This window comes from Pseudophryne corroboree (assembly GCF_028390025.1).
Source record: "Pseudophryne corroboree isolate aPseCor3 chromosome 3 unlocalized genomic scaffold, aPseCor3.hap2 SUPER_3_unloc_3, whole genome shotgun sequence".
Classification (NCBI taxonomy): domain Eukaryota; kingdom Metazoa; phylum Chordata; class Amphibia; order Anura; family Myobatrachidae; genus Pseudophryne; species Pseudophryne corroboree.
The window spans coordinates 2506966-2532295 of record NW_026967519.1 but is presented as its reverse complement, the minus strand read 5'-3'; the positions used below and the strand labels follow the sequence as shown (position 1 = coordinate 2532295).

At 47.9% G+C, this 25330-nt stretch overlaps 1 protein-coding gene across 2 annotated transcripts; it reads left to right on the top strand.

Moving 5' to 3' along the window:
• Positions 1-1311: 1311 nt before the first annotated feature.
• On the top strand, positions 1312-14079 carry LOC134983975 (oocyte zinc finger protein XlCOF7.1-like). 2 transcript variants are annotated; one of them, XM_063949624.1, is made up of 7 exons: positions 1312-1746; positions 9554-9667; positions 9917-10108; positions 10848-10971; positions 11088-11185; positions 11585-11687; positions 12747-14079. In XM_063949624.1, exons 2-7 carry the CDS (start codon positions 9590-9592, stop codon positions 13628-13630), a joined length of 1479 nt encoding a protein of 492 aa, XP_063805694.1. In that variant the 5' UTR covers positions 1312-1746; positions 9554-9589; the 3' UTR covers positions 13631-14079. The 2 variants fall into 2 exon arrangements, with proteins under 2 accessions (XP_063805694.1, XP_063805695.1); XM_063949625.1 differs by lacking the exon at positions 9554-9667 and having other exon boundaries at positions 1742-1823.
• The last annotated feature ends 11251 nt before the right edge of the window (positions 14080-25330 follow it).

Genomic DNA, 25330 nt, shown 5'->3' with positions numbered 1-25330 from the left:
ATCATTGGTCGATGGCCATCCCTAACCTGCGTGCCCTTATATCAACACTCTTATGGACCAAGGGGGTCATTCCGACCTGATCGTAGCTAGCACAGCTCCGATCACATACACTGACATTCGGGGGGACGCCCAGCACAGGGCTAGTCCGCCCCGCATGTCAGGCCGTGCCCCCCCCCCCCCCCCCCAAGTACAAAAGCGTTGCACAGCGGCGATGCTTTTGTACTTGAAGAGTAACTTCCAGCCAGCGCAGCTCCTGCAGCTAGCCGGGAGTTACTTGTCGCAGCCCGGGTCGCAGCGGCTATGTGTGACGTCACACAGCCGCTGTGTCTCGCCCCCCGCACGGTCTGGCCATGCCTGCGTTGGCTGGACTGCGCCCACAAAACGGCGGCCAAGCGCCGCCGTGCCGCCCCCTCCTGCCCAGCGACCGCCTCTGCCTGTCAATCAGGCAGAGGCAATCGATAGGCATCGACAGCCGTCGGCTGTCAGCCATGCGCCGGCGCATGCGCAGTTCTGACCTAGTCGCTGTGCTGCGATGAACTGCAGCTTGCGATCAGGTCAGAATGACCCCCTAAGAACCCCTATCGCAAACGCCATCTTTAATCCAGACATACCGTATGCGTAGTGGGCGTGGCAGAACCTGGAAGCAAAGTGATTGTGTAAGCCATGGGTGTTCATTGTGTGGCCCACCAGCTGCTCTGGAACTACACATCCCTGTATGACGTACCATAGTTTTGCTATTCGGGCATGCTGGGATGTTTAGTTCCTCAGCAGCTGGTTGGCCACATGTTAAATAGCCCTGGTATAAGCGACGACTTTACATTTACATGTCAGTGTTTATAAAAATAGACCCCTCTATCTCTCAGCCCCTCTCCCCCTTTTGTCTTTCTACCCCCACCTCCTCCCCTCCTCTTCTTCTTCTTCACTTTAGTCAGCTTGGCCCAGAGCCACTATTATTAATAAATATCACTTGGCCAGCGAGCTCTTGCTGTATACAAGGTTCTCTCCTCTTATTTACCCAGTCAAACTGGTTAAAGATGGATGTGGACCACTGGAGGGTCATATTTATGCATTCCCATATATAAATTGGACGACAGGAAAAATGGCCGCTACTCCCCTGTATCGGGGACAGGAGTTTATGTAAGAAGTGAACAGTATTCTTCCCTCTAGTGTTCGGTGGCAGCCGCCGTAGTTCTGGTGACGTCACACGCACTCTACAAGTAATGATCGCTCTCCTATACGAAGGAGCAGAGAGCTCAGACCAATCAGCGTGCGGGAGGCGTGGCCCTGGCTGCTGCGATCAGTTTGAGGGGGCGTGGTCAGGGCTTCCGCTCCTCCCACAGGTCTTGTCCGCGGTACTGAGGGATGGTAGATGCTAGAATCAAGTGGGCTAAGGGACCTTTTCCGTAAGGGGGAGGAATTACGACGCAAGGGGGAGGAGCTAGGCCAGCGGGATAGTTCCTCTACTATCCACGCCACCAACTATTACCTTTAGTAATTAGGTGGTGAGCGAAGCGAGCCACCGTGCCCGAAGCGTGGCGAGCGTACTTTTCGGGTACCCTGTTCGCCCGTAGCTCCTCCCCCTGGTGGCGTAGCTCCTCCCCTCAATACGTCACAAGGTCCCTTCAGCCACTCCGATATAGAACCAACCGCACTGGGGGATGCTGGTGGAACGCAAAAGCGGGAAGTGACGTGTACAGGAAACAAAGGAGACATTGCTGCTACTGGCAGCAGCTGGTGACATAAAAGGTATTGTTATATATATGTATATATCTGTGCCTGGCTCTATACACTAACTACATATAGTGACTTGTGTTTTATGAATGGTGAGTGACCAGTGCCATTGGCAATCATTGTAACTGGCTTTCTAATGTATAATTGTTTTCCATGCCATTGTTAATATACAGTGACTTGTATAGAATGAGCTGAGACCTCAGGGGGTTTATGTTATTAATACTTCCAGAATGACATCACTTGTGCTGTCCAGTCGCCTACCCCGAACTGGCTTCTTCATCTCAGGGAAGAGAAAGAAGCCGCTGTGTGCGAGAGCTGGCGGATGGGGTTGCATTTTAAAGCCGCTCCCATCAGCTTCCACAGCGGATGCTTGGGCGGAATGTGCGGGTGCATTGTCAGCTAGGAGACCGATGCCTTTGCTGATCATACTGCAGCGTTTTTCTTTCACGGCAGCTCTCGGTTTCCGCGGAAAGGGGGCAGTCGTAAGCGCTGGTGATGGTCTGATCCTTCAGAAGGTCATTGGCTAGGATTTCACCACAACAGTTCCAAAAAACAGACAGCATGACCTTCCCTGCACCTTAGGTAAGTATTGGGGTTAGGGCCCGAGAGGAGGGTTAAGGTTATGCACTAGGGTTGTGTCTATGTTACCTTCGTGCTCAGGACCTGGAAGTGACAAAACGAGAGGGCACCTAGGCACTAGGGGGGTTGGTTAGCCCTAGCTGACATACCCCGATGGTTACCCTAGCCGCCACCCCCGGGCGAGCAGGGCCTTCCTACCTCTATGTCTGTTTGTTATTACCCAGTTTTGTCTTATCATTGTGTCCAGTTGTAAAGTGCAATGGAATTTGCTGCGCAATATAAGAAACTGTTAAATAAATACGTAAGTAAATAATTTTTGTAGTTTATTACATTCTACACACTGGAGGTGCAATACAAATTTTTATCCATTTGGGCATTATCGTTCACGCAACACAAGCTACCCATCGGTAATGACGTCCTTATTGCAACCCCCTTTTCTCTTACGTCCTAGAAGATGCTGGGGTCCAATTTAGTACCATGGGGTATAGACGGGTCCTTTGGGAGCCACTGGCACTTTAAGAGTTTAAAGAGTTTAAGAGTTTAAAGTACCGTGGGCTGGCTCCTCCCTTTATGCCCCTCCAACCAGACTCAGTTTAGAAAATGTGCCCGGAGGAGCCGGTCACAGCTAGGGTAGCTCTTAGGAGTTTTTCTAGTTTTATTTTTTTCTAGAGTTATTTTCAGGAAGGCTGCTGGCAACAGCCTCCCTGCTTCGTGGGACTTAGAGGAACCAACTTCCTGAAGAGTTAATGGTCCTCTACTCCGGTGACAGGACACTGAGCTCCTGAGGGTGTTGATCGCAAGCCCACGAGGCGACCGCTCACTCCCGCAGCACGGCCGCCACCCCCTATCTGAGCCAGAAGTAAGAAGAGTGGTGAGTACAGTGCCGGCGTCTTGGTTAGCGGGTCGCCGGCGGGTATGGCGGCACAAGGGTAGGAGCGCAGCTCTGACGGGCTGCGCTCCGGGACGGCTCAGCAACAGTGACACTGTAGGCGCTTTGATAGGCGTACTGATCCAGCACAGAATACCCTACACTGGTCATACAGCTGACGGGGGCTAATCCCGTTGTTAGCAATGAAAAACCTCAGGCCAGTTTAAACAATTAGTGCGGGAAGCCGTGCACCATTACAAGGGGCGGGGCTTTCTCTCAGAGCAGATCCAGCACTCACCAGCGCCATTTTCTCCCTGCAGATCATAGGAAAGAGACGCTGACAGGGAGCGCTGCCCTCCACATCACTCCAGCTATACCATTGCGGTACCAGGGTGTTATAGAAAAGTGTAATATTAGTACTAATTACCCTATTAAGGTTAGTTAGTCAGCGCCGGGCTTTTATCATAATAACTGCCTACAGGGGCGCTGTGTGGCTGGTTCCTTATACTCTGTGACTCTCTGAAGGTACTCTGGGGGAAACAGTGTCTAACATTTTCCCGTGTGTGTGTGTAAATGTGTATATCCACATTACCATGTCTAAGGACTCTGTGTCCTGTGCTGCAGAGTGTTTATCTTCTCCTGAGGAGTCTATTCCATGTACTCAGGACTGTAATGTGCTATCTCAGCCTTCTGAATCCGAACCCCCATGGGTGGATTCTTTAAGGGGAATGATATCCTAGATTTCATCTATGATGTCACATACTGAGAAAGAGACGCAGTTTTTGAGAAAATCTGTAGAGGGTTTGAAGTATTCAGCTCCCACAACTTCGTCTAAAACCCCACCTACATACCCACAAAAGCGTACACTTGCCCAGATAATGCAAGCTGACACTGATACCGACTCTGATACAGGGGACGGTGATGGGGATATGCAGGTGAAGGGGGTGGGGATGATTCATCCCTTGCCAAAGGGGTGCAACTAATGATTGAAGCCATTAGGGATGTTTTGCATATTACTGAGAAGGTACCTGAGCAGGCAGCGGAATCTAGTTTTACAGTAAATAAGAAATCCTCGCTTACCTTCCCAACTTCTAAGGAGTTAAACTCCTTGTTTGAAAAATCCTGGGAAAACCCAGAGAAATAATTCCAGATCCCTAAAAGACTTCTCATTGCTTTCCCTTTCCCTGAAGAGGACAGAAAAAGTGGGAAAACCCACCTATTGTAGACGCTTCTGTATCTAGGTTGTCTAAAAAGGTGGTTTTACCTGTCCCTGGTTCAACCGCCTTAAAGGAGCCAGCTGACTGCAAGATTGAGACTACGCTCAAATCCCTATACACTGCTACAGGTGTGGCCTTACGGCTCACTATTGCTTGTGCATGGATTTCTAAAGCCATAGTAAAGTGGTCAGGCATGTTACTAGAGGACTTAGATACTATGGATAGAAGTGACATTGACTTGTTTTTACGTCTCATACAGGATTCTGCAGGTTTCATGGTGGAGGCCATGAAGGACATTGGCCTACTTAATGCAAGGGCTACTTCCATGGCAGTTTCAGCATGCAGGGGACTCTGCCTACGCCAATGGACTGCGGATGCAGAATCCAAGAAAAGCGTGGAGAACCTGCTCTTCACAGGTCAGGCACTATTTGGGGAAGCACTGGATACGTGGATTTCCACGGCGACTGTGAGTAAGTCTACCTTTCTCCCCTCCACAGCAACACCGGCTAGGATATCTTATGCTACGCCTACACTGCAATCCAACCCCCCCCCACCACACACACACACACACACACACACACACACACACACACACACACTTCTTTAGAGGTGGGCAGGGAAAATCCAGAAAATCTGCTCCAACAGGTTCCCAGGAACAGAAACCAGGTTCTGCTTCCTCCAAATCTTCAGCATGACGGTGGACTTCCCAGCCTGGAGATCGGGCAGGTGGGAGCAAGACTAAAGGCTTTCAGTCACTTCTGGGCGTCATCATACCTAGACCCCTGGGTGACAGATATTGTTGCTCAGGGGTACAGACTGGAGTTTCAGGAACTCCCACCTCACAGATTCTTCAAATCAGGCTTACCAGTTTCGCAGACAGAAAGGGCTATCCTACAGGAAACCATTCAAAAATTGGTACGAACAAATGTCATTGTTCCAGTTCCAACTCACCAAAATTCCATGGGTTATTACTCAAACCTGTTTGTGGTTCCGAAACCGGATGGTTTTCCAATTCAAGATGGAGTCACTGAGAGCGGTTATCTCAGGTCTGGAGGAGGGGGAGTTCCTGGTCAAGTCAGGAATCTGTCCTTCCAATAAACATTCTGGAACTAACGGCCATATACAACGATCTTCTACAAGATCGAGCCATTCAGGTTCAGTCGGACAACGTCACAGCGGTGTCCTACATAAACAGGCAGAGCGGAACAAAGAGTAGGGCTGCGATGTCAGAGGTAACAAGAATCCTCCTCTGGGCAGAAAAGCACGCACTGGCGCTGTCAGCAATCTTCATTCCGGGAGTGGACAACTGGAAAGCAGACTTCCTCAGCAGACACGATCTTCATCCAGGGGGATGGGGCTCCACCAGGAGGTATTCGCAGAGGTCACAAGCCGATGGGGTGTACCTCAGATAGACTTGATGGCCTCTCGCCTCAACAAGAAGCTTTGGAGGTACTGTTCCAGGTCGCAAGATCCGCAAACAGTGGCGGTGCACGCCCTGATAACTCTGTGGGTGTTCCAGTCAGTATATGTGTTCCTTCCTCTTCCGCTCATCCCAAGGATTCTCAAACTACTAAAAAGAACAAGAGTTCCGGCGATCCTCATTGCTCCGGACTGGCCAAGAAGAGCTTGGTACGCGGATCTTCTGGCATTGCTGCTGGAGGATCCGAGGCTTCTTCCTCTTCGCGAGGACCTTCTTCTACAGGGGCCGTTCGCCTATCAAGACTTACCACGGCTACGTTTGACAGCATGTAGGTTGAACGCCAGATCTTAGCTCGAAAGGGCATTCCGAACAAGGTAATTCCTATTCTGATCCAAGCTAGGCAGGGAGTAACATCTAAGCCAGTGTTTTTCAACCGCTGTGCCGCGGCACACTAGTGTGCCGCGTGCGGTTGTCAAATGTGCCTGTCACCCGTCAGAGATGCCTGCTGCTCTGCTGCCCCTATTATTGCTATTGGGCTCAGGCAGTACACTGCTCTCTTCCGTGGCCCGGCCCATTACCTATGGTGACGTGGGGTGACTCATAGGTCACGCACGTCATGCCTACCCGTCTGCTCTCCTGCCCGCCAGCTCTCCTGCCCGCCTACCCGCCAGCTCTCCTGCCCGCCTACCCCGGCCGCCAGCTCTCCTGCACGCCAGCTCTTCTGCCCGCCTACCCTGGCCGCCAGCTCTCCTGCCCGCCTACCCTGGCCGCCAGCTCTCCTGCACACCTGCCCCGGCGCCAGCTCTCCTGCACGCCTGCCCTGGCCGCCAGCTCTCCTGCACGCCTGCCCCGGCCGCCAGCTCTCCTGCACGCCTGCCCCGGCCGCCAGCTCTCCTGCACGCCTGCCCCGGCCGTCAGCTCTCCTGCCCGCCGTGCCTACCCAGTCTCCTGCTCCGTGCTGAGCGAGAAACCTGAGGTTGGGGCCAATGTATTTTATCTATTTAATTGATTGCTGTGGAATTACTGGGGAAGGGGGGGGGGGGGGACACAATGTGTGACATTACTTGGGGGGGCAGTGTGGTGGGACTACTGGGGGACAACACACACAATGTGTGACATTGCTGGGGAACAGTGTGTGGTGGAATTACTGGGGGGGCTACACAATGTGTGACATTACTGTGGGTGACAGTGTATGGTGGAATTACTATTACTATATTTTATTACTGTGGAGGTGAATTAATTTTTTATTACAGTGGGGGCCAATGTGTCTGTTTTATTACTGCGGGAAATATTAGTATATTTAGTATATTAGTTGAAAAAACTGACTGTGTGCCGTGGCAATTTTAAAATCTCGTTTAGTGTGCCACGAGTTTAAAAAGGTTGAAAATCACTGATCTAAGCATTACCACCGGATTTGGAGAAAGTATGTGTCTTGGTGTGAATCCAAGAAGTTTCCTACGGTGGAGTTTCAACTGGGACGTTTTCTCCTCTTTCTGCAAGCAGGTGTGTATGTGGGCCTACACTTGGGCTCCATCAAGGTCCAGATTTCGGCCTTGTCCACTTTCTTCCAGAAACAATTGGCTGCCCTACCTGAGGTTTAGACATTCTTGAAAGGAGTTCTGCACGTCCAACCACTTTTTGTGCCTCCTACTGCACCTTGGGATCTTAATGTGGTGCTGCAGTTCCTGCAATCGGATTGGTTCGAACCTTTACAGGAGGGGGTCGTAAAGTTTCTTACTTGGAAGGCAGTCACATTGTTGGCTTTGGCATCTGCTAGACGTGTGTATGAATTGGGGGCATTATCACACAAGAGCCCCTACTTGATTTTCCATGAAGATAGAGCTGAATTTAGAACGCGTCAGCAATTTCTTGCGAAGGTTGTGTCGGCTTTTCATATCAACCAACCTATTGTGGTGCCAGTAGCTACTGACACATCGATTACCTCAAAGTCCCTGGAAATATATGTGAAGAGGATAGCTCATCACAGGAAGTCGGACGCACTATTTGTTCTTTATGATCCCAACAAGATTGGGTGTCCTACTTCTAAGCAGACAATTTCTCGCTGGAGTAGGCTTACTATCCAGCATGCTTATTCAACGGCGGGTTTGGCTTGTTCAAAATCTGTTCAGGCCCATTCTACCCATAAAGTGGGTTCTTCCTCGGTGGCTGCCCAGGGTGTCTCGGCTTTACAGCTTTGCCGAGCAGCTACTTGGTCAGGGTCGAACACGTTTGCTGAGTTTTACAAGTTCGATACTTTGACCAAACTTTAGGTCCTCAGAGGCCAATCTGTTCTGCAGGACCCTCAGCACTCTCCCTCCCGTACTAGGAGCTTTGGTACATCCCCATGGTACTAAATTGGACCCAGCATCCTCTAGGACGTAAGAGAAAACAGGATTTTAATTACCTACCGGTAAATCCTTTTCTCGTAGTCCGTAAAGGATTCTGGGCGCCTGCCCAGTGCTTTGTTTTCCTTCATGGTTACTTGGTTACGTTTGTTGGCTCAGCCATTGCTGAATTGTTGCAAGTTGGTTAGCTTGGCTTTCCTTTTGTTATTTGTGAGCTGGTGTGAATCTCACCACTATCTGTGTTTTATCCTTCTCTCGAAGTATGTCCGTCTCCTCGGGCACAGTTTCTAGACTGAGTCTGGTAGGAGGGGCATAGAGGGAGGAGCCAGCCCACACTATTAAACTCTTAAAGTGCCAGGGGCTCCCAAAGGACCCGTCTATACCCCATGGTACTATATAGGACCCCAGCATCCTCTACGGACTACGAAAAAAAGATTTACCGGTAGGTAATTAAAATCCGGTTTTCATCCCCTATGGGGAGGTTTATTGAAATTCTAATTACGTAGTTTTCCTATTTCCCACCTGCAGAATACTTATGCTACATTTCAGCTTCCTAACAGATATATTCTGTTTCACCTCAGTTGGAGCAGATTTGTCTATAGTTATATTATTCCAGTGTCTTCCTAGAGACATAATTACTTTTCCGTTTCCCTGCATGATTATTTTAGTAGTTTGAACAATGAAACATAAAGTGCCCCAGTAGCACAGTGGCCAGTAGGCCCGATATTTTGATCTGCGGCTTTCTTCATTAGTTATTTAAATATGATTAGGATATCAACTGAGAGGCAATGGGGTGTACAGTGATATTTTAAATTCACTATTGTAAAAGAATAATTATAGGGATATTCAATTTTACCCGAAGAGACATCGGGAGTAAAAATCCCTGATGCGTCTTCGGGTGCTGCGGTCGGGCTATTTAATTAGCTTGGCCAGTAAAAGTTGCAGTTACACCCGTAGACACACAGGTTCAGTGAAACCTGTGTGTTTTCAGGTGACATAGCTCCGTTTTCGGATGAAAACGGAGCTGTTATTGGGGATTTTGCTTCGCCTGCCGGAGACAGGTGAAACAAAATCCCCGATAAGCCGGGACACGTGCCGGCTTATCGGGGCTAATTAGATAGCCCCCCAGCGAAACTTAAACACCCGCAATCGGTGCGGGAAATTGAAAATCGTAGTTAGTCTTCACATAATTATTTATTACTATTAATTCATCAGTTAATAGGTTAACAAAGACGCCAAATTTTGCTGTTGTGAATAAGATTTCAAGCTTGGAGTTGATTAAGAATTACCTAAATACATATCAGTATAACATGTCACATAAATAATCTAAAGTAACAATAATGAGCCCTTATATAGATTATCAAACTATAAACTCATATTTTCTATATTTCAGTCTGCAGGAGACACCCCGCCCATAATCACAAAGAGTATGGTGGACAAATACAGGAGTCACACTGAGAGCATATTAAATCTCACCCTGGAGATCATCTACCTGCTGACTGGGGAGGTGAAGGGATCTGGGAGCGTCACAGTGACATCACTCTTATCTCTATTACTAACACAGGGACCTGACTGGGGAGGTGAGGGGGTCTGGGAGTGTCACATGTATCTCTAGGAATAACACAGACATCTTTTTTGAGATTGTAGGGAATTTGGAGAATGACAATGACATCAGTTAGTCTGTTCATTCAATACACAGAGGACTAGAAAGTAGCTTTAGATGTTTATGTATTGTTTACTGTCTTTTAATGTACAGGATTACACAGTAGTGAGGAAGATATCTGGTGAGGGTGAGACATCCTGCTGCGGTCACAGTGTGTCAGGAGGACTGAGCAGGACCCAGAGCCTCATCACGGTGCCTCTACCTCACTCACTGATACATGAGAGGCACAATGACCAGAAGATCCTGGAACTCACCAACAAGATCATTCAGCTGCTGACTGGAGAGGTGACTGCTGGGAATGGGACATTATACAGTAACACCAGGGGATGTGTCTGGGTGATGACTGGAGAGGTGACTGCTGGGAATGGGACGTTATACAGTAACACCAGGGGATGTATCTGGGTGATGACTGGAGAGGTGACTGCTGGGAATGGGACATTATACAGTAACACCAGGAGATGTGTCTGGGTGATGACTGGAGAGGTGACTGCTGGGAATGGGGCATTATACAGTAACACCAGGAGATGTGTCTGGGTGATGACTGGAGAGGTGACTGCTGGGAATGGGACATTATACAGTAACACCAGGGGATGTGTCTGGGTGATGGCTGGAGAGGTGACTGCTGGGAATGGGACAATATACAGTAACACCAGGGGATGTGTCTGGGTGATAACTGGAGAGGTGACTGCTGGGAATGGAACATTATACAGTAACACCAGGGGATGTGTCTGGGTGATGACTGGAGAGGTGACTGCTGGGAATGGGGCATTATACAGTAACACCAGGGGAGGTGTCTGGGTGATGACTGGAGAGGTGACTGCTGGGAATGGGGCATTATACAGTAACACCAGGGGATGTATCTGGGTGATGACTGGAGAGGTGACTGCTGGGAATGGGACATTATACAGTAACACCGGGGGATGTGTCTGGGTGATGACTGGAGAGGTGACTGCTGGGAATGGGGCATTATACAGTAACACCAGGGGATGTGTCTGGGTGATGACTGTCTCATTGTGTGTGTCAGGTTCCTATAAGGTGTGAGGATGTCACTGTCTCTTTCTCCATGGAGGAGTGGGAGTATATAGAGGAACACAGGGGTCTGTACAAGGACGTGATGATGGAGAATCACCAGCCCCTCACATCACTGGGTAAGAGGAGACTGTCATGTAGTGTAATGGAGAGAGCAGCTATGGGGCCACCTAGATACACATCATCTGATAATCACATATATACAATGTACTCAGTCACTGTGTGTCTCCTACAGATGGGGCCAGTAACAGGAATACCCCAGAGAGATGTCCCCGTCCTCTTTATCCACAGGATTCTACAGAGGAGAGTCCCAGTGTCCTACAGGAGGGTCAGGTAGGTGGGATTTAGGGTCTCACCTAATATCAGAGATATTCTACGTTATATGGTGTGTGTACAGAAACTGTGGATCTCATCTTAATAGTCTTATATGTATTGCTGACTTATTACTTTAACTAGCTGCAGTACCTGACTCAACTCGGGTGTAAGTCAGTGATAACAGAAGTCTGTTACCTAGGTTTTTTTTGATTTTGCTAATATATAGGGTGCGGTGGAGGGTGTTTTAATGTTTAGCTACAAATAAGTCTATCACTGTACACAATACACATGTGCCGCAATGTTCTGATAGGTCGCTTTTGAGGCGCGTACTTTGGTTGCTGCAGACTTGCTGAGAGTAGTGCAGGGGACATTTACCTGCGGAGTCCCTCTCAGTGACGACATAATTGTTTTGTTTAGGGTGAAGACCTGAATGAAAGTAAAATAGATGACACAGAAGAAGAGACGTATGTGGGTGATCAGCTGTGTAATGAGGAGGAAATCCCCACAGGTATCGGCACAGGTGAGTAATAATCACTAAGTACAGAGTCGCATATTCTCCTTGTTCTGTCACTACAGCAATCTATTATCCTACACCCTCCTCTATCAGTACAGACTAATGAGGACAATGTATCTGCCCAGTAGGAGAGTCAGGAGTCATCAGCCCCTATTATACTCCTACTCTCCCCCTCACGTCATGTCACTGTGTTACACAGCCCAGAGATCTGACCAGTCTCCTCCCCACACTCTCTGGTGTATCTCATACATCAGGAGCCATCATCCCCTATTATACTCCTGCTCTCCCTCTCACATCATGTCACTGTGTTACCAGCCCAGAGATCTGACCAGTCTCCTCCCCACACTCTCTGGTGCATCTCATACATCAGGAGTCATCAGCCCCTATTATACTCCTGCTCTCCCCCTCACATCATGTCACTGTGTGTTACCTGCCCAGAGACCTAACCAGTCTCCTCCTCACACTCTCTGGTGTATCTCATGCATCAGGAGCCATCAGCCCCTATTATACTCCTGCTCTCCCCCCTCACATCATGTCACTGTGTTACCAGCCCAGAGATCTGACCAGTCTCCTCCCCACACTCTCTGGTGTATCTCATACATCAGGAGCCATCATCTCCTATTATACTCCTGCTCTCCCCCTCACATCATGTCACTGTGTGTTACCAGCCCAGAGATCTGACCAGTCTCCTCCCCACACTCTCTGGTGTATCTCATACATCAGGAGCCATCAGCCCCTATTATACTCCTGCTCTCCCCCTCACATCATGTCACTGTGTGTTCCCAGCCCAGAGATCTGACCAGTCTCCTCCCACACTCTCTGGTGTATCTCATACATCAGGAGCCATCAACCCCTATTATACTCCTGCTCTCCCCCTCACATATGACGCTTCAGTTTGATCCTTATCCACAAATTCTTGACACAGCATGTTGATTCCTGTCATTTTATTGTAGTATGTTCCTTCTTCTATAGATTTCTTATACCTCTCTTTTCTATAGATTTCTTATGCCACTGCTATTGAATACGGAGATCTTTTCAGTAATTGTTTTTTCTCTTCATATCAAGAATTTGGACCATATAGTAGGACGACCCCAGAGGAACATCTCTTTCTATCTCCAGATTGTGAAAAAGAACATAATGACATCACACAGGATTCTCCAGGGGAAATCCCCAATAAACCTCTCAGAACTGAACCATCATCTGATCCCTCTAATCATGAGAAATGTCCTCCTGATGAGTTGGGTGATGTTGCACACTGTACAGCTCTGAGGGATGATGCAATACTACCCTGTTTGGAATGTGGTAAATGTTTTAGTCAGAATACAGAATGTACATTGCATCAGAGAACTGCCAGAAGTAGGAAACCTTTATTATGTTCTGAGCGTGGGAAATCGTTTACGCAGATGTCAAAGCTAATTACAAATACCATAAGTCATTCAGAGAAGAAGCAGTTTACATGTTCAGAGTGCGGGAAATGTTTTACAAAGAAATCTGATTTTGTTACCCATCAGGTAATTCACACGGGGGATGAACCTTTCCCGTGTTCTGAGTGTGAGAAATGTTTTACACAGAAAACAGACCTCATTAAACACTGGAGGGTACACACAGCTGGGAAACCAATTATTTGCTCTGAGTGCGGAAAATGCTTTACGAGGACGTCTGATTTTGTCAGACACCAGTGGATTCACACTGGCCAGAGACCGTTTCCGTGCCCGGCCTGTGGCAAGCGATTTGCGTATAAAACAGTTCTCGTTAATCATCAGAGAACTCACACAGGGGAGAAACCATTTCCGTGCTCGAAGTGCGGGAAATGTTTTACACAGAGAACCCATCTTGTTACACATCAGAGGACCCACACGGGTGAGAAGCCGTACCTGTGCTCTGAGTGTGGGGAATGTTTTTCATACAAACTAGCTCTTGTTAAGCATCAGAGGAGTCACGCGGGTTAGAGGCGGTTTCTGGGTTGTGAGGGCGGGAAATGTTTTACACAGAAATCTGATTTAGTAAGACTGGGTGCGGCACAAAGGTTGAAAGTCATTTCCCATTGATTTGGTTTAGGACTTTAAGCAGACGAAAAGCCGATGATATATATTTTACTTTTAAAGCATTTTGTCCAATGAACAAACCTCATTGATTATAGCACTGTCTCTCTACCTCCTCCTCTTTCTCTCCCCCTTCCCCTCCTCTCTCTCTCTCTCTCTCTCTTCCTCTCTACTTCTTGGTATCTCTCTATCACTGAATTTACTATTGTTAATAGTATGTTTTTCTTTCTGTTAAAAAACAAAATAATTGAAAATTGTAATATTGTTTTACTGGTCATGTATTTGTAGTTCTTTGGAAACAGGACTACCTACACACATTTCATGTAAATATAAATGTTTTTATTTTTTTTCCGTTATGTGTTTTGATTTGTGGTCTCCTTTGAAGTACATATCACATTGTGTCATTAGTTATAACGCCATAAACAGTTCAGAATTTGAGGTTATATAGTTAAAACATTGCAGAACCCCCAAATCTTCAAATAGTGCAATCCGTCATCACCTAGCAGTGTTTCCTAAAATCAGCCACGAGGGTCTGCAGTGTTAGAATATTTCTTTATTGTTTGCATGTGTTTTGCCCTGGGATAGGATACAAATCAGTTCTATGTATATCCGTATCTGCCAGAGAGAAAAGCAGACTTGTTTCATATCCAAGGGCAACATGTCAGAGTAACCCTGAAGGTATACATTCTTAGCCAATAATCTAAAGTCATCCAAAACAGCTTTATATTGTGATTTCCAGTTTTTACACATCTCCTGTAGGTGGAGGTATGACAGCACAGATGGCACTCTTCCTCATACAGTGGTCAGGAGATAGAAAACTACAATTCCCAGAATTCTTAGCTCAGTGATACAGTACTTGATGTCACATGACCATGGACAGAAGCTGGTTGTCCCTTCTCATTGTGTCTCCCTGCCATCTAAGTCCCTTTTAACCATGGGGTAAACATAATTAGGTGCGAGAAGCTGGAGGTCAGGGATTTTGTCCGATAATGGACGTATTTTTAAAGCGTTGATCATTTACAAGGCAAAACTGTCGGCTAGCAGGGCAGCAGAAAGATTGAGTGTAGAGGATACTACTCTGTGCCCTGCCACTGGATGTCAACCTTCATCTACCTTGCTGGTCCTTCGGCTGGAGCAGTATAGTCCAGTGTTTGGTACATAGCATTTGCTAGCAAGCGGACAAGGATATTGCAAAGCAGGGTCTTTAAACAGGCCAGGTCGGTACATAGTGTTCCAGTATGAATAGTAGTCAATATGAAAGCCAGGGGTCAGAAGAGCAGTTTCACTGAACAATCACCTAGCACTGACTGCTGTGCGAGAGCTCACTGTAAGTATTAGGGGACATGACTCCAATCACCGACAAGTTTGTTAGCAGCGCATGTTCAGATATTTTTACACTACGTCAGGGGCTGGAGACCCACTTCAGCCTTCGCAATCCCTGAGAGTTGTATCACCTGGGCAATTTGGCAGAGTAAGTGGCACAGGTAATGATTTATCACTTAGGTAGTGCAATACAAATTACTGATCCTGATGCACTCTCTATCGGGATAAATCTGTCTATCTATCTGGTCCTCTCTCTGGCCTTTATACTGGGCTGCTTATGCCCTACCTGGGCTGCCCATAGCTGTCCTCACACATACTTTGCACTGAACAGGTGGCTCACTAATGCCACCTAGGTTTATGTCACCATTGGGCAATTTTTTGTCTGTATATATTTCTATTCATGTGTTATGCTGGTCATATTTTATCATCTGTCACATTGTGTTATAAGTGTTCATCTGGTTTAAGGATTGGTCTTTATTTGGAGTAGAAAAGGTATAACCTACCAGTTGATAGTACCGAGCGTGACTTTTATAGCAGCGTCATCCTATAAATGCGACCCACAACTTCGCAGATATATACACCCTCCGCCCAGAACAATAACATTAAGAACCACGGACAGGTGATGTGAATAACATGAATTATCTTGTTACAATGGCAGTTGTCAAGGTGTGGGATAAACTTAGGCACCAAGTGAACACTTAATCCTTGAAGGTAAAGGGAAAATGAAGGAGACACCTGGGGTGCTAACAGTAATGGGTTGGGTATGGAATCCCGGCTGTTGGGATGCCGGCGGTGACATGACCGACAAAAAATGGCAAGTAAATATTTTTACGGGGGATTGGGAGAACAACACCATTTGGCCAAAACAACCCATTCTGGGCCAACCTGGTTTACCGGAAAAGATACATTGATGATATTCTTTTCACTTGAAAAGGAAGTGGGGAAACCCTAGAGGATTTTTGATCATTTTTTTAATCAAGATGGCCATAATATCAGGCTAACATTTTATATAAGTAGTACTGGCATTAATTTTCTTGATATCACAATCTACGCTCTATAAAGACATAGTAGCTATGTGAACTGCGTTCATCAGGCTGAGGAAGTGGATGTTCCGTGAAACGCGTAGCTTTTTATGCACTATTTATGCAGTAGCAGTACATCCTTTTCCAATATCACCTTCTTGGATCTATTTTTGGTAATAATAACCGACGGACATCGGGAATTTTAAATAAATGTCAAAAAAGGTGAGTAGAACCAGTCACCTTTATTTTCCAATGCCATCTTTGACATTGGCGTGCATGATGTCTGGCAATCTACGTCATCCCATTTAATTATATGAGATTGGAAGAGGTTCGCTGAAGTAAGTTCCCTTTCTGAACAGCTGAGACCCATCAGGGACGTGTACCTGCAGCTCGGATGGTCACCATATGTTGCTTATGTGTCAGGAATCGACTCACCACACCCACATCTGTCCGTCGGTGCGGACTCCGTCCGGGGTCCCTACGTTCTGCTGTCGTCCGCTCCTCTGCCGCCAGACGTCATCCTGGGCCTAGGAACGCTCCTGTAACAGCGGGCGTGTGAGCACGCCACGTTCCCGCCGGGCCGCGGCATGGGCGCCGCCATGACAGTCTCCATCGGTCAGAGTACGACGGCCAATCCGGAGCTTGGCCGCACCTCCTTTTCCCACTCCAACCAATGTCTGCACACCAGGGGGTATATCAGGAGCTGCAGGGTGAGCCTGTGGTTGTCCTGAACTTTGTGTCACTCCTGCGACCCATGTGCCTGGATTCCTCCGTGTTCCTGGTTACCTACCTGTTCCTCCGTGTTCCTGGTTACCTTCCTGCATTTCCGTGGAACTACAAGCATCAGCAATTCCTGCATTTGTATTTGGCTCCACACCTATCTACACCCACTGTGTGCTTCAGCCTCAGCAGTAGAGACTCTCTCCAGGTGCATTCCATCACCTCACCTGTGAAGCAGCTTGCTAGCTGCCTGTGTGTAACGAACTACACTGTGGACTTCCACCTGAGTCTCCTGCATCTGCTACCAGGTTTGCTACACATTTATTACCATCTCTGCTGGCTCCACGTTTTAAACCATTCTGGTTCTCACACCAGTGAACTTATCCATCATTACCATTTCCTCCATACACTCTCAGCTTCCAAGCTGCACCATTTCCATTGCATACTTTTTATTGTTTATTCCTGCACGTTATTCTGCTGCCTTATTGTGTGAACTTTTATGTTAATAAAACACCATTGCGCTGATGCGCAGAAACCCAATCCAGCCTCCTCACTTCTTCCATCCTACCTCCACTGACCCACTAGCGCCCCCTCCGGGGACACAAGTAAAACCGAACCTGACAGTAAGTTCAGGACAGATGGACTCGGACGGTGGTCAGAGTGTGGGGTCAGGGCCCTTACAAAATCTGGTCTCCCGCTTGGATGGTCAAGAGGCTGTGCAGCAGCAGATGTTCCAGTTTCTGCAAGGGATGTCCTCCCGGATTGATACACTACAGCAAACCCTGCCTAGTGTACTTGCTACTCCAGTTCCAGTTACCCCAGCACCTGCAAGTTCTGTGAGTTCTTCTATGCCGGCTGCATCAGCTCCAGTGTCACGCTTGCACCTGCCCGTGCCTAGCAAATATGATGGCAGTCCGAAGTTATGTCGCGGGTTCCTTAACCAATGTGAAATCCAGTTTGAATTATTATCACACAATTTCCCCACGTCAAGATCCAAGGTTGCCTACATTATCTCACTGCTCTCTGGTTCTGCCTTGAGTTGGGTGTCTCCTCTGTGGGAACGTGCTGACCCTCTGATGAACAACTACGCTGAATTTGTGTCAACCTTCAGACGTATCTTTGACGAGCCAGGTCGTGCAACATCAGCCTCTGCAGACCTTATTCAGCTTCGTCAAGGTACCCGGAGTATGGGACAATATGTCATCCAGTTCCAGACGTTAGCCGCAGAGATTCAGTGGAATAATCAAGCCCTGGTAGCAGCCTTCTGGCATGGACTTTCAGATCGGATCAAGGATGAACTGGCAACCCACGATGTCACTGAGCAATTGCCTGAACTGATTTCTCTATGCATCAAGTTGGACTCTCGCATCCGCGAACGCAACAGTGAGCGTGCTCGTAGTGAGCCGCGCAAGTCAAGAATGGTACCTTCAGTACAATTTCAGTCTCCACCTTCTGATGAGCCTATGCAAATCAATAGGTCCCGTCTAACTCCTGAGGAGCGGTCAAGAAGACTCCGTGAGAGATTGTGTCTTTATTGGGCGGCTGCAGGTCACCAGATCAATTCTTGTACAGTGCGTTCGGGAAACGCCAGATCCTGACTTGTAAAGGAGGAGTCAAGTTGTTATCTTCTAGATAAGCTCCTTTAAACCAAGACCTCATTCTTCCTGTGACTTTAGAGATTACAGATGGTCTTCAGTCTGCATCTGCGTTAGTGGACTGTGGAGCCGCAGGAAACTTCATCACTCAAGCTGCGGTAGATAAGTTTCGTTTGCCTATCTGCGAACTCTCATATCCAGTCTACATCACTGCAGTAGATGGTAGCCGAATCTCCAAGGGGAATATCTCTCACCAAACCAGACCAGTGGTTCTGGGAGTCGGGTTCCTGCATTCTGAATTAATAAAGTTTTTAGTTATTCCTCAGGCAACCCAGGAGATCGTGTTGGGAATGCCCTGGCTCCAACTACATAATCCGCAGATTGATTGGTCTACGTTACAACTCACTTCCTGGGGTTCGCATTGTCGCCAGTCCTGCTTAGGACAAACTTGGGCTATCAAGTCTTCTGAAGTCAAAACCCAGTCAAATCTTCCTGCGGCTTACCAAGATTTCTCTGACGTCTTCAGTGAAAAGGCCGCTGATGTTCTGCCGCCCCATAGAGCGTGGGATTGCCCTATTGACCTCATTCCCGGCAAGAAACCAACAAGGGGGCGTACCTATCCGTTATCCGTTCCTGAAACTGAGGCGATGAGCGACTACATCAGGGAGAACTTACAGAAAGGATTTATCCGTCCCTCATCTTCACCCGCTGGTGCGGGCTTCTTCTTTGTTAAAAAAAAGGATGGAGGATTACGTCCATGCATTGACTACCGGGGTCTCAATGACATTACCATCAAAAACAGTTATCCATTACCACTCATCACTGAATTGTTTGATAGAGTTAAGGGAGCCCGCATCTTCACCAAGTTAGATCTCCGCGGTGCCTACAACCTCATCAGAATCCATAGTGGTGACGAATGGAAGACAGCTTTTAATACTCGAGATGGTCATTACGAGTACCTGGTAATGCCATTCGGGTTGAGCAATGCCCCAGCAGTGTTCCAGCACTTTGTTAACGAAATCTTCTGTGACGTTCTGTACAAATATCTCGTAGTTTACCTGGATGATATCCTCATCTTCTCCCAAGATCTCTCTTCTCATCGTCTGCAAGTCCGTGAGGTCCTCCGACGTCTTCGTGAGAACCGTCTCTACGGCAAATTATCCAAGTGTACCTTCGAAGTTCCCTCCATACCCTTCCTGGGGTATATAATTTCCGGATCGGATCTCCAGATGGACCCGACAGTTGGAAGCCATTGCCAATTGGTCCATTCCAAGTAGTCTCAAGTCTATTCAGCGATTCCTGGGATTCGCCAATTATTATAGGAAGTTTATCCGAGGATTTTCAACTCTCATCGCTCCTATTACCAACTTAACTCGGAAAGGGGCAGATCATTCCAACTGGTCAGAAGAAGCTTTAGCGGCATTTCAAAAGATCAAGCTGGCCTTTATGTCTGCTCCAGTTCTGTCTCAACCGGATGTAAACAAGCCATTCGAGTTGGAGGTGGATGCCTCCACAGTAGGAGCTGGAGCTGTTCTCTCCCAGAAGGGAACTGATGGGAAGATTCACCCTTGTGAATTTTATTCTCGTAAATTCCTCCCTGCAGAAGCTAACTATTCCATTGGAGATCAAGAACTACTAGCGATCAAGCTGGCCCTTGAGGAATGGAGGTATCTCCTGGAAGGGGCCAAATTTCCGTTCAACATCTATACGGATCATAAAAATCTGCTTTATTTGAAGGCAGCCCAGTGCCTCAATCCTCGCCAGTCCCGGTGGGCTATGTTCTTCTCTCGTTTTAACTTTAAGCTTCATTTCCGCCCAGGTTCTCAGAATATCAAGGCAGACGCTTTATCCCGATCTATGGAGTCCGAAGAGGAGACGTCCGACTCGGTTCCGCATTCCATCCTGAGTCCAGTGGTATTTGCTTCGTCTCAAGTTTCTCCTGCTCCACCTCCTGGTAAGACTTTTGTTTCCCCAGAACTCCGTTCCAAGTTGCTGTCTTGGGCTCATCAGTCCAAATTCACTGGGCATCCTGGTGTCCTGAAAACTTTCAAGTTCCTCTCTGAGACATACTGGTGGCCGAAGATGAAAGTTGACATCAAAGATTTCGTGGCATCCTGCCCGAAGTGTGCGCAGCACAAGACTCCTCGACAATCTCCAGCAAGTCAGTTACAACCATTATCTGTTCCCAGCCGTCCCTGGTCACACTTGTCCATGGATTTCATCTCTGACCTTCCCTCTTCTCAAGGATTCAATACCATCTGGGTTGTGGTTGACAGGTTTACCAAAATGGCCCATTTTGTACCACTCCAGGGTCTTCCTTCCGCACCAAAGCTTGCCCAAATCTTCCTACGGGAGATTTTCCGCTTACATGGACTACCCACTGAAATTATATCTGACCGTGGAGTTCAGTTTGTGGCAAGATTTTGGAGAGCCCTTTGTTCTGCCATGCAAGTCAACCTCAAGTTTTCGTCAGCCTACCACCCTCAGACGAATGGGCAGACGGAGAGGGTAAACCAAGAGTTAAAAACCTTTTTAAGACTTTATGTTTCGTCTTCTCAAGATGACTGGTTGGACCTGCTCCCATGGGCTAAATTTGCCCACAATTTCCGCTACCATACTGCTACAGAAACAACTCCGTTCTTTGCTGTATATGGACAACATCCCCGTGTTCCAGATTTTCAAGAACTTCCTCACATTGATGTTCCTGCTGCCACTGCTGTCTTGAGTCAGTTCTCTTCAACCTGGAGGAAGATTCATGCTTCTCTCAAGAAGGCTTCTAGCCGGTATAAGTTCTTTGCTGACCGCAAAAGACGTGCAGTTCCTAGCCTGAAACCTGGTGACAAGGTTTGGCTTTCCACCCGGAACCTCCGTCTTAGAGTCCCGTCGATGAAATTTGCACCACGTTTCATCGGTCCCTTTTCCATCGAAAGAGTCATCAGTCCTGTGGCCTACAAGCTCAAGTTACCACCTTCTCTACGAATACCTAATGCCTTTCATGTCTCTCTCCTCAGACCGTTAGTCCTGAATCGCTTCCAAAGAGCTCTTCCAGTCGGTCCCAAAGTGCGAACTCAGCGGGGCGTGGAGTTCGAGATAGAGAAGATTCTGGATTCCCGTTGCCGGTACGGTCGTCTACAATACCTTATCGACTGGTCCGGTTATGGTCCTGAGGAGAGAAGTTGGGTGAATTCCTCAGATGTCCATGCTCCAAGGTTGGTCCGTGTCTTCCACAGAACTCATCCTTCCAAGCCACGTGGGTGTTCAGTGCCCACCCATAAAGGAGGGGGTACTGTCAGGAATCGACTCACCACAGCCACATCTGTCCGTCGGTGCGGACTCCGTCCGGGGTCCCTACGTTCTGCTGTCGTCCGCTCCTCTGCCGCCAGACGTCATCCTGGGCCTAGGAACGCTCCTGTAACAGCGGGCGTGTGAGCACGCCGCGTTCCCGCCGGGCCGCGGCATGGGCGCCGCCATGACAGTCTCCATCGGTCAGAGTACGACGGCCAATCCGGAGCTTGGCCGCACCTCCTTTTCCCACTCCAACCAATGTCTGCACACCAGGGGGTATATCAGGAGCTGCAGGGTGAGCCTGTGGTTGTCCTGAACTTTGTGTCACTCCTGCGACCCATGTGCCTGGATTCCTCCGTGTTCCTGGTTACCTACCTGTTCCTCCGTGTTCCTGGTTACCTTCCTGCATTTCCGTGGAACTACAAGCATCAGCAATTCCTGCATTTGTATTTGGCTCCACACCTATCTACAACCACTGTGTGCTTCAGCCTCAGCAGTAGAGACTCTCTCCAGGTGCATTCCATCACCTCACCTGTGAAGCCGCTTGCTAGCTGCCTGTGTGTAACGAACTACACTGTGGACTTCCACCTGAGTCTCCTGCATCTGCTACCAGGTTTGCTACACATTTATTACCATCTCTGCTGGCTCCACGTTTTAAACCATTCTGGTTCTCACACCAGTGAACTTATCCATCATTACCATTTCCTCCATACACTCTCAGCTTCCAAGCTGCACCATTTCCATTGCATACTTTTTATTGTTTATTCCTGCACGTTATTGTGCTGCCTTATTGTGTGAACTTTTATGTTAATAAAACACCATTGCGCTGATGCGCGGAAACCCAATCCAGCCTCCTCACTTCTTCCATCCTACCTCCACTGACCCACTAGCGCCCCCTCCGGGGACACAAGTAAAACCGAACCTGACATTATGCAACTAACGAAGAGTATCGGTGTGATAACTGTCCACATTACGTTGAGTGATACCACAATGAATACACATGGACATTGTGAAGCTTCTTCAGATGCATCTCTCAAATCAAAATTTTAAGATATGTCTGTTGATTCCTTTTGTATATCACTAAAAAATGAGTAGCCCGAGTACAATCCAATAAAAAAAAACAATTGGTCACGTTCATTTTTCCCACAAAAAAACAATGTTAACAATCCGGGGGGGGGGGGGGGGGGGGCAGTAAGTCAGCCTGTACCACCAAAAGATAATCAAAAATATTGGATAACTGTTTGATGTCTATCACTGTTCCAAATAATAATATTTTGTGCTTTTAAAAAAAAAAAGGCTAACTTTTTCATTTAAATAGAAACTAATAAATAAAAGTTGAAAAAAGTAGAGATAAGGAGATTTATAGTAAGACCTACCATTGTTAAATCTCTTTCTGCGAGGTACACTGGTTTCCACAGGGAATAACATCGGGGTGTAGAGTTGGATCTTGATCCGAGGCACCAACAGGCTAAAGCTTTGACTGTTCCCAGGATGCACTGCACCGCCTCCTCTATATCCCCGCCTCCAGGCACTGTGAGCTCAGTTTTGTTAACCAGTCCAATGCAGTAGCAGGTAAGAGAGACGATAGTCGTTAGCCACAGAGAACCACATTCTCACAACAGGAGAAGGTACTAGCGGCTAATGGCATACAAACCCAAAGACTCTAAGTGCGTCAGGGTGGGCGCCCTGTGGAACCCAGTGTACCTTGCAGAAAGAGATTTAACAATGGTAAATTCTTACCATAAATCTCTTTTTCTGCAGCTGGATACACTGGTATTCCACAGGGAATAACATCGGGGATGTCCTAAAGCAGTTCCTCATGGGGGGGGACGCACTGTAGCGGGCACAAGAACCCGGCATTCAAAGGAAGCATCCTGGGAGGCGGAAGTATCAAAGGCATAGAACCTGATGAACGTGTTCACTGAGGACCATGTAGCCGCCTTGCACAATTGTTCTGCGGATGCACCACGGCGGGCCGCCCAAGAAGGTCCAACAGACAGAGTAGAATGGGCCTTAATAGCAGCAGGAGCCGGCCTGTGCATAAGCATGTACAATCACTATTCTAATCCATCTGGTCAAAGTTTGCTTCTTCGCAGGCCAGCCACGTTTGTGAAAACCAAAAAGGACAAAAAGAGAATCTGACCTCCTGATGGAGGCAGTCCTCTCCACATATATACGGAGAGCCTGTACTACATCCAAAGACCGCTCTTTGGAGGACAAATCAGGAGAGATAAAGGCCGGCCTCACAATCTCTTGGTTAAGGTGGAACAATGACACCACTTTAGGTAGATAACCAGGGCGAGTTCGAAGAACTGCACGGTCAAAAATCAGAAAGGGTGGACGACAGGACAAAGCGCCTAAGTCTGACACCCTCCTAGCAGAGGCAATAGCCAGCAGAAACATGACCTTAATCGTAAACCATTTAAGATCCACAGACTCAAGAGGTTCAAATGGAGACTCTTGTAGGGCATTCAGAACAAAAGACAGATCCCATGGAGCCACAGGAGAGACATAGGGAGGCTGAATCCGTAAAACACCCTGAGTTAAAGTATGAACATCAGGCAGAGATGCAATTTTCCTCTGAAACCATACCGACAAGGCAGATATATGAACCTTGAGGGAGGCCAGACGAAGGCCCAAGTCCAGGCCTTGTTGCAGAAAAGCCAAAAGTTTGGCAGTGCTGAACTTGTATGCATCATAATTCTTAGCAGCACACCAGGTGAAGTAAGAATTCCAGACCCTATAATAAATCGAAGCCGAAGCAGGTTTACGGGCTTTCAACATAGTTTGAATGACCGCCTCAGAGAATCCCTTGGCCCTCAGGAGTGAAGCTTCAAGAGCCACGCCGTCAAAGCCAGTCAAGCCAGATCCTGGTAGAAACAAGGGCCTTGAACGAGAAGGTCTTGGCGTTGAGGAAGTAGAAGAGGACGCTCTATCGAGAGACCCTGCAGGTCTGAGAATCAATGCCGTCTTGGCCACGCTGGAGCGATTAGAAGTAGTATTCCTTCTTCTTGATTGAACTTCTGAATCACCCTGGGCAGGAGTGACACTGGAGAGGGGGGACACGTTTGGCAGCCGAAAGTTCCATGGGATTGCCAGTGCATCCACGAATGCTGCTTAAGGATCCCTTGTCCTTGCTCCGAAGACCGGAACCTTGTGATTGTGTCGAGACGCCATCAGGTCTACATTTCTTAGGCCCCACTTGTCCAGTAGGAGTTGAAAGACTTCCGGATAAAGACTCCACTCGCCGGCATGTACGTCCTGACGACTGAGGAAGTCCGCTTCCCAGTTGAGGACCCCCGGAATGAACACTGCCAATAAAGCAGGCAGATGGCGTTCCGCCCATTGAAGAATTTTTGACACTTCCATCATTGCCATGCCATCGAGTGCTGCCTTGATGATTTATGTACACCACCGTGGTGGTGTTGTCCGACTGTAGTTGAACAGGCCTGTTCTGTACCAGAGGCAGGGCAAGTTTCAGAGCATTGAACACGGCCCGCAATTCCAGAATATTTATTGGGAGAAATTCCTCCCTGGTCCGCCGACCCTGTAGAGATTGTTGCTCTAACACCGCGCCCCAACCACCAGACTGGCATCCGTTGTTAGGAGGACCCAGTTGGAGATCTAGAAGGGACGACCCCTGCTCAATTGTTTGTCCTGCA

What these genes read in the sequence shown, in the direction of transcription:
- LOC134983975 (XM_063949624.1), top strand. Translation starts at nt 9,590, where the DNA reads ATGGTGGACAAATACAGGAGTCACACTGAGAGCATATTAAATCTCACC. An exon ending in TCTACCTGCTGACTGGGGAG is followed by an intron (nt 9,668 to 9,916) that starts GTGAAGGGATCT and finishes TTTAATGTACAG; the next exon opens with GATTACACAGTAGTGAGGAA. An exon ending in CCCCACAGGTATCGGCACAG is followed by an intron (nt 11,688 to 12,746) that starts GTGAGTAATAAT and finishes CTTCATATCAAG; the next exon opens with AATTTGGACCATATAGTAGG.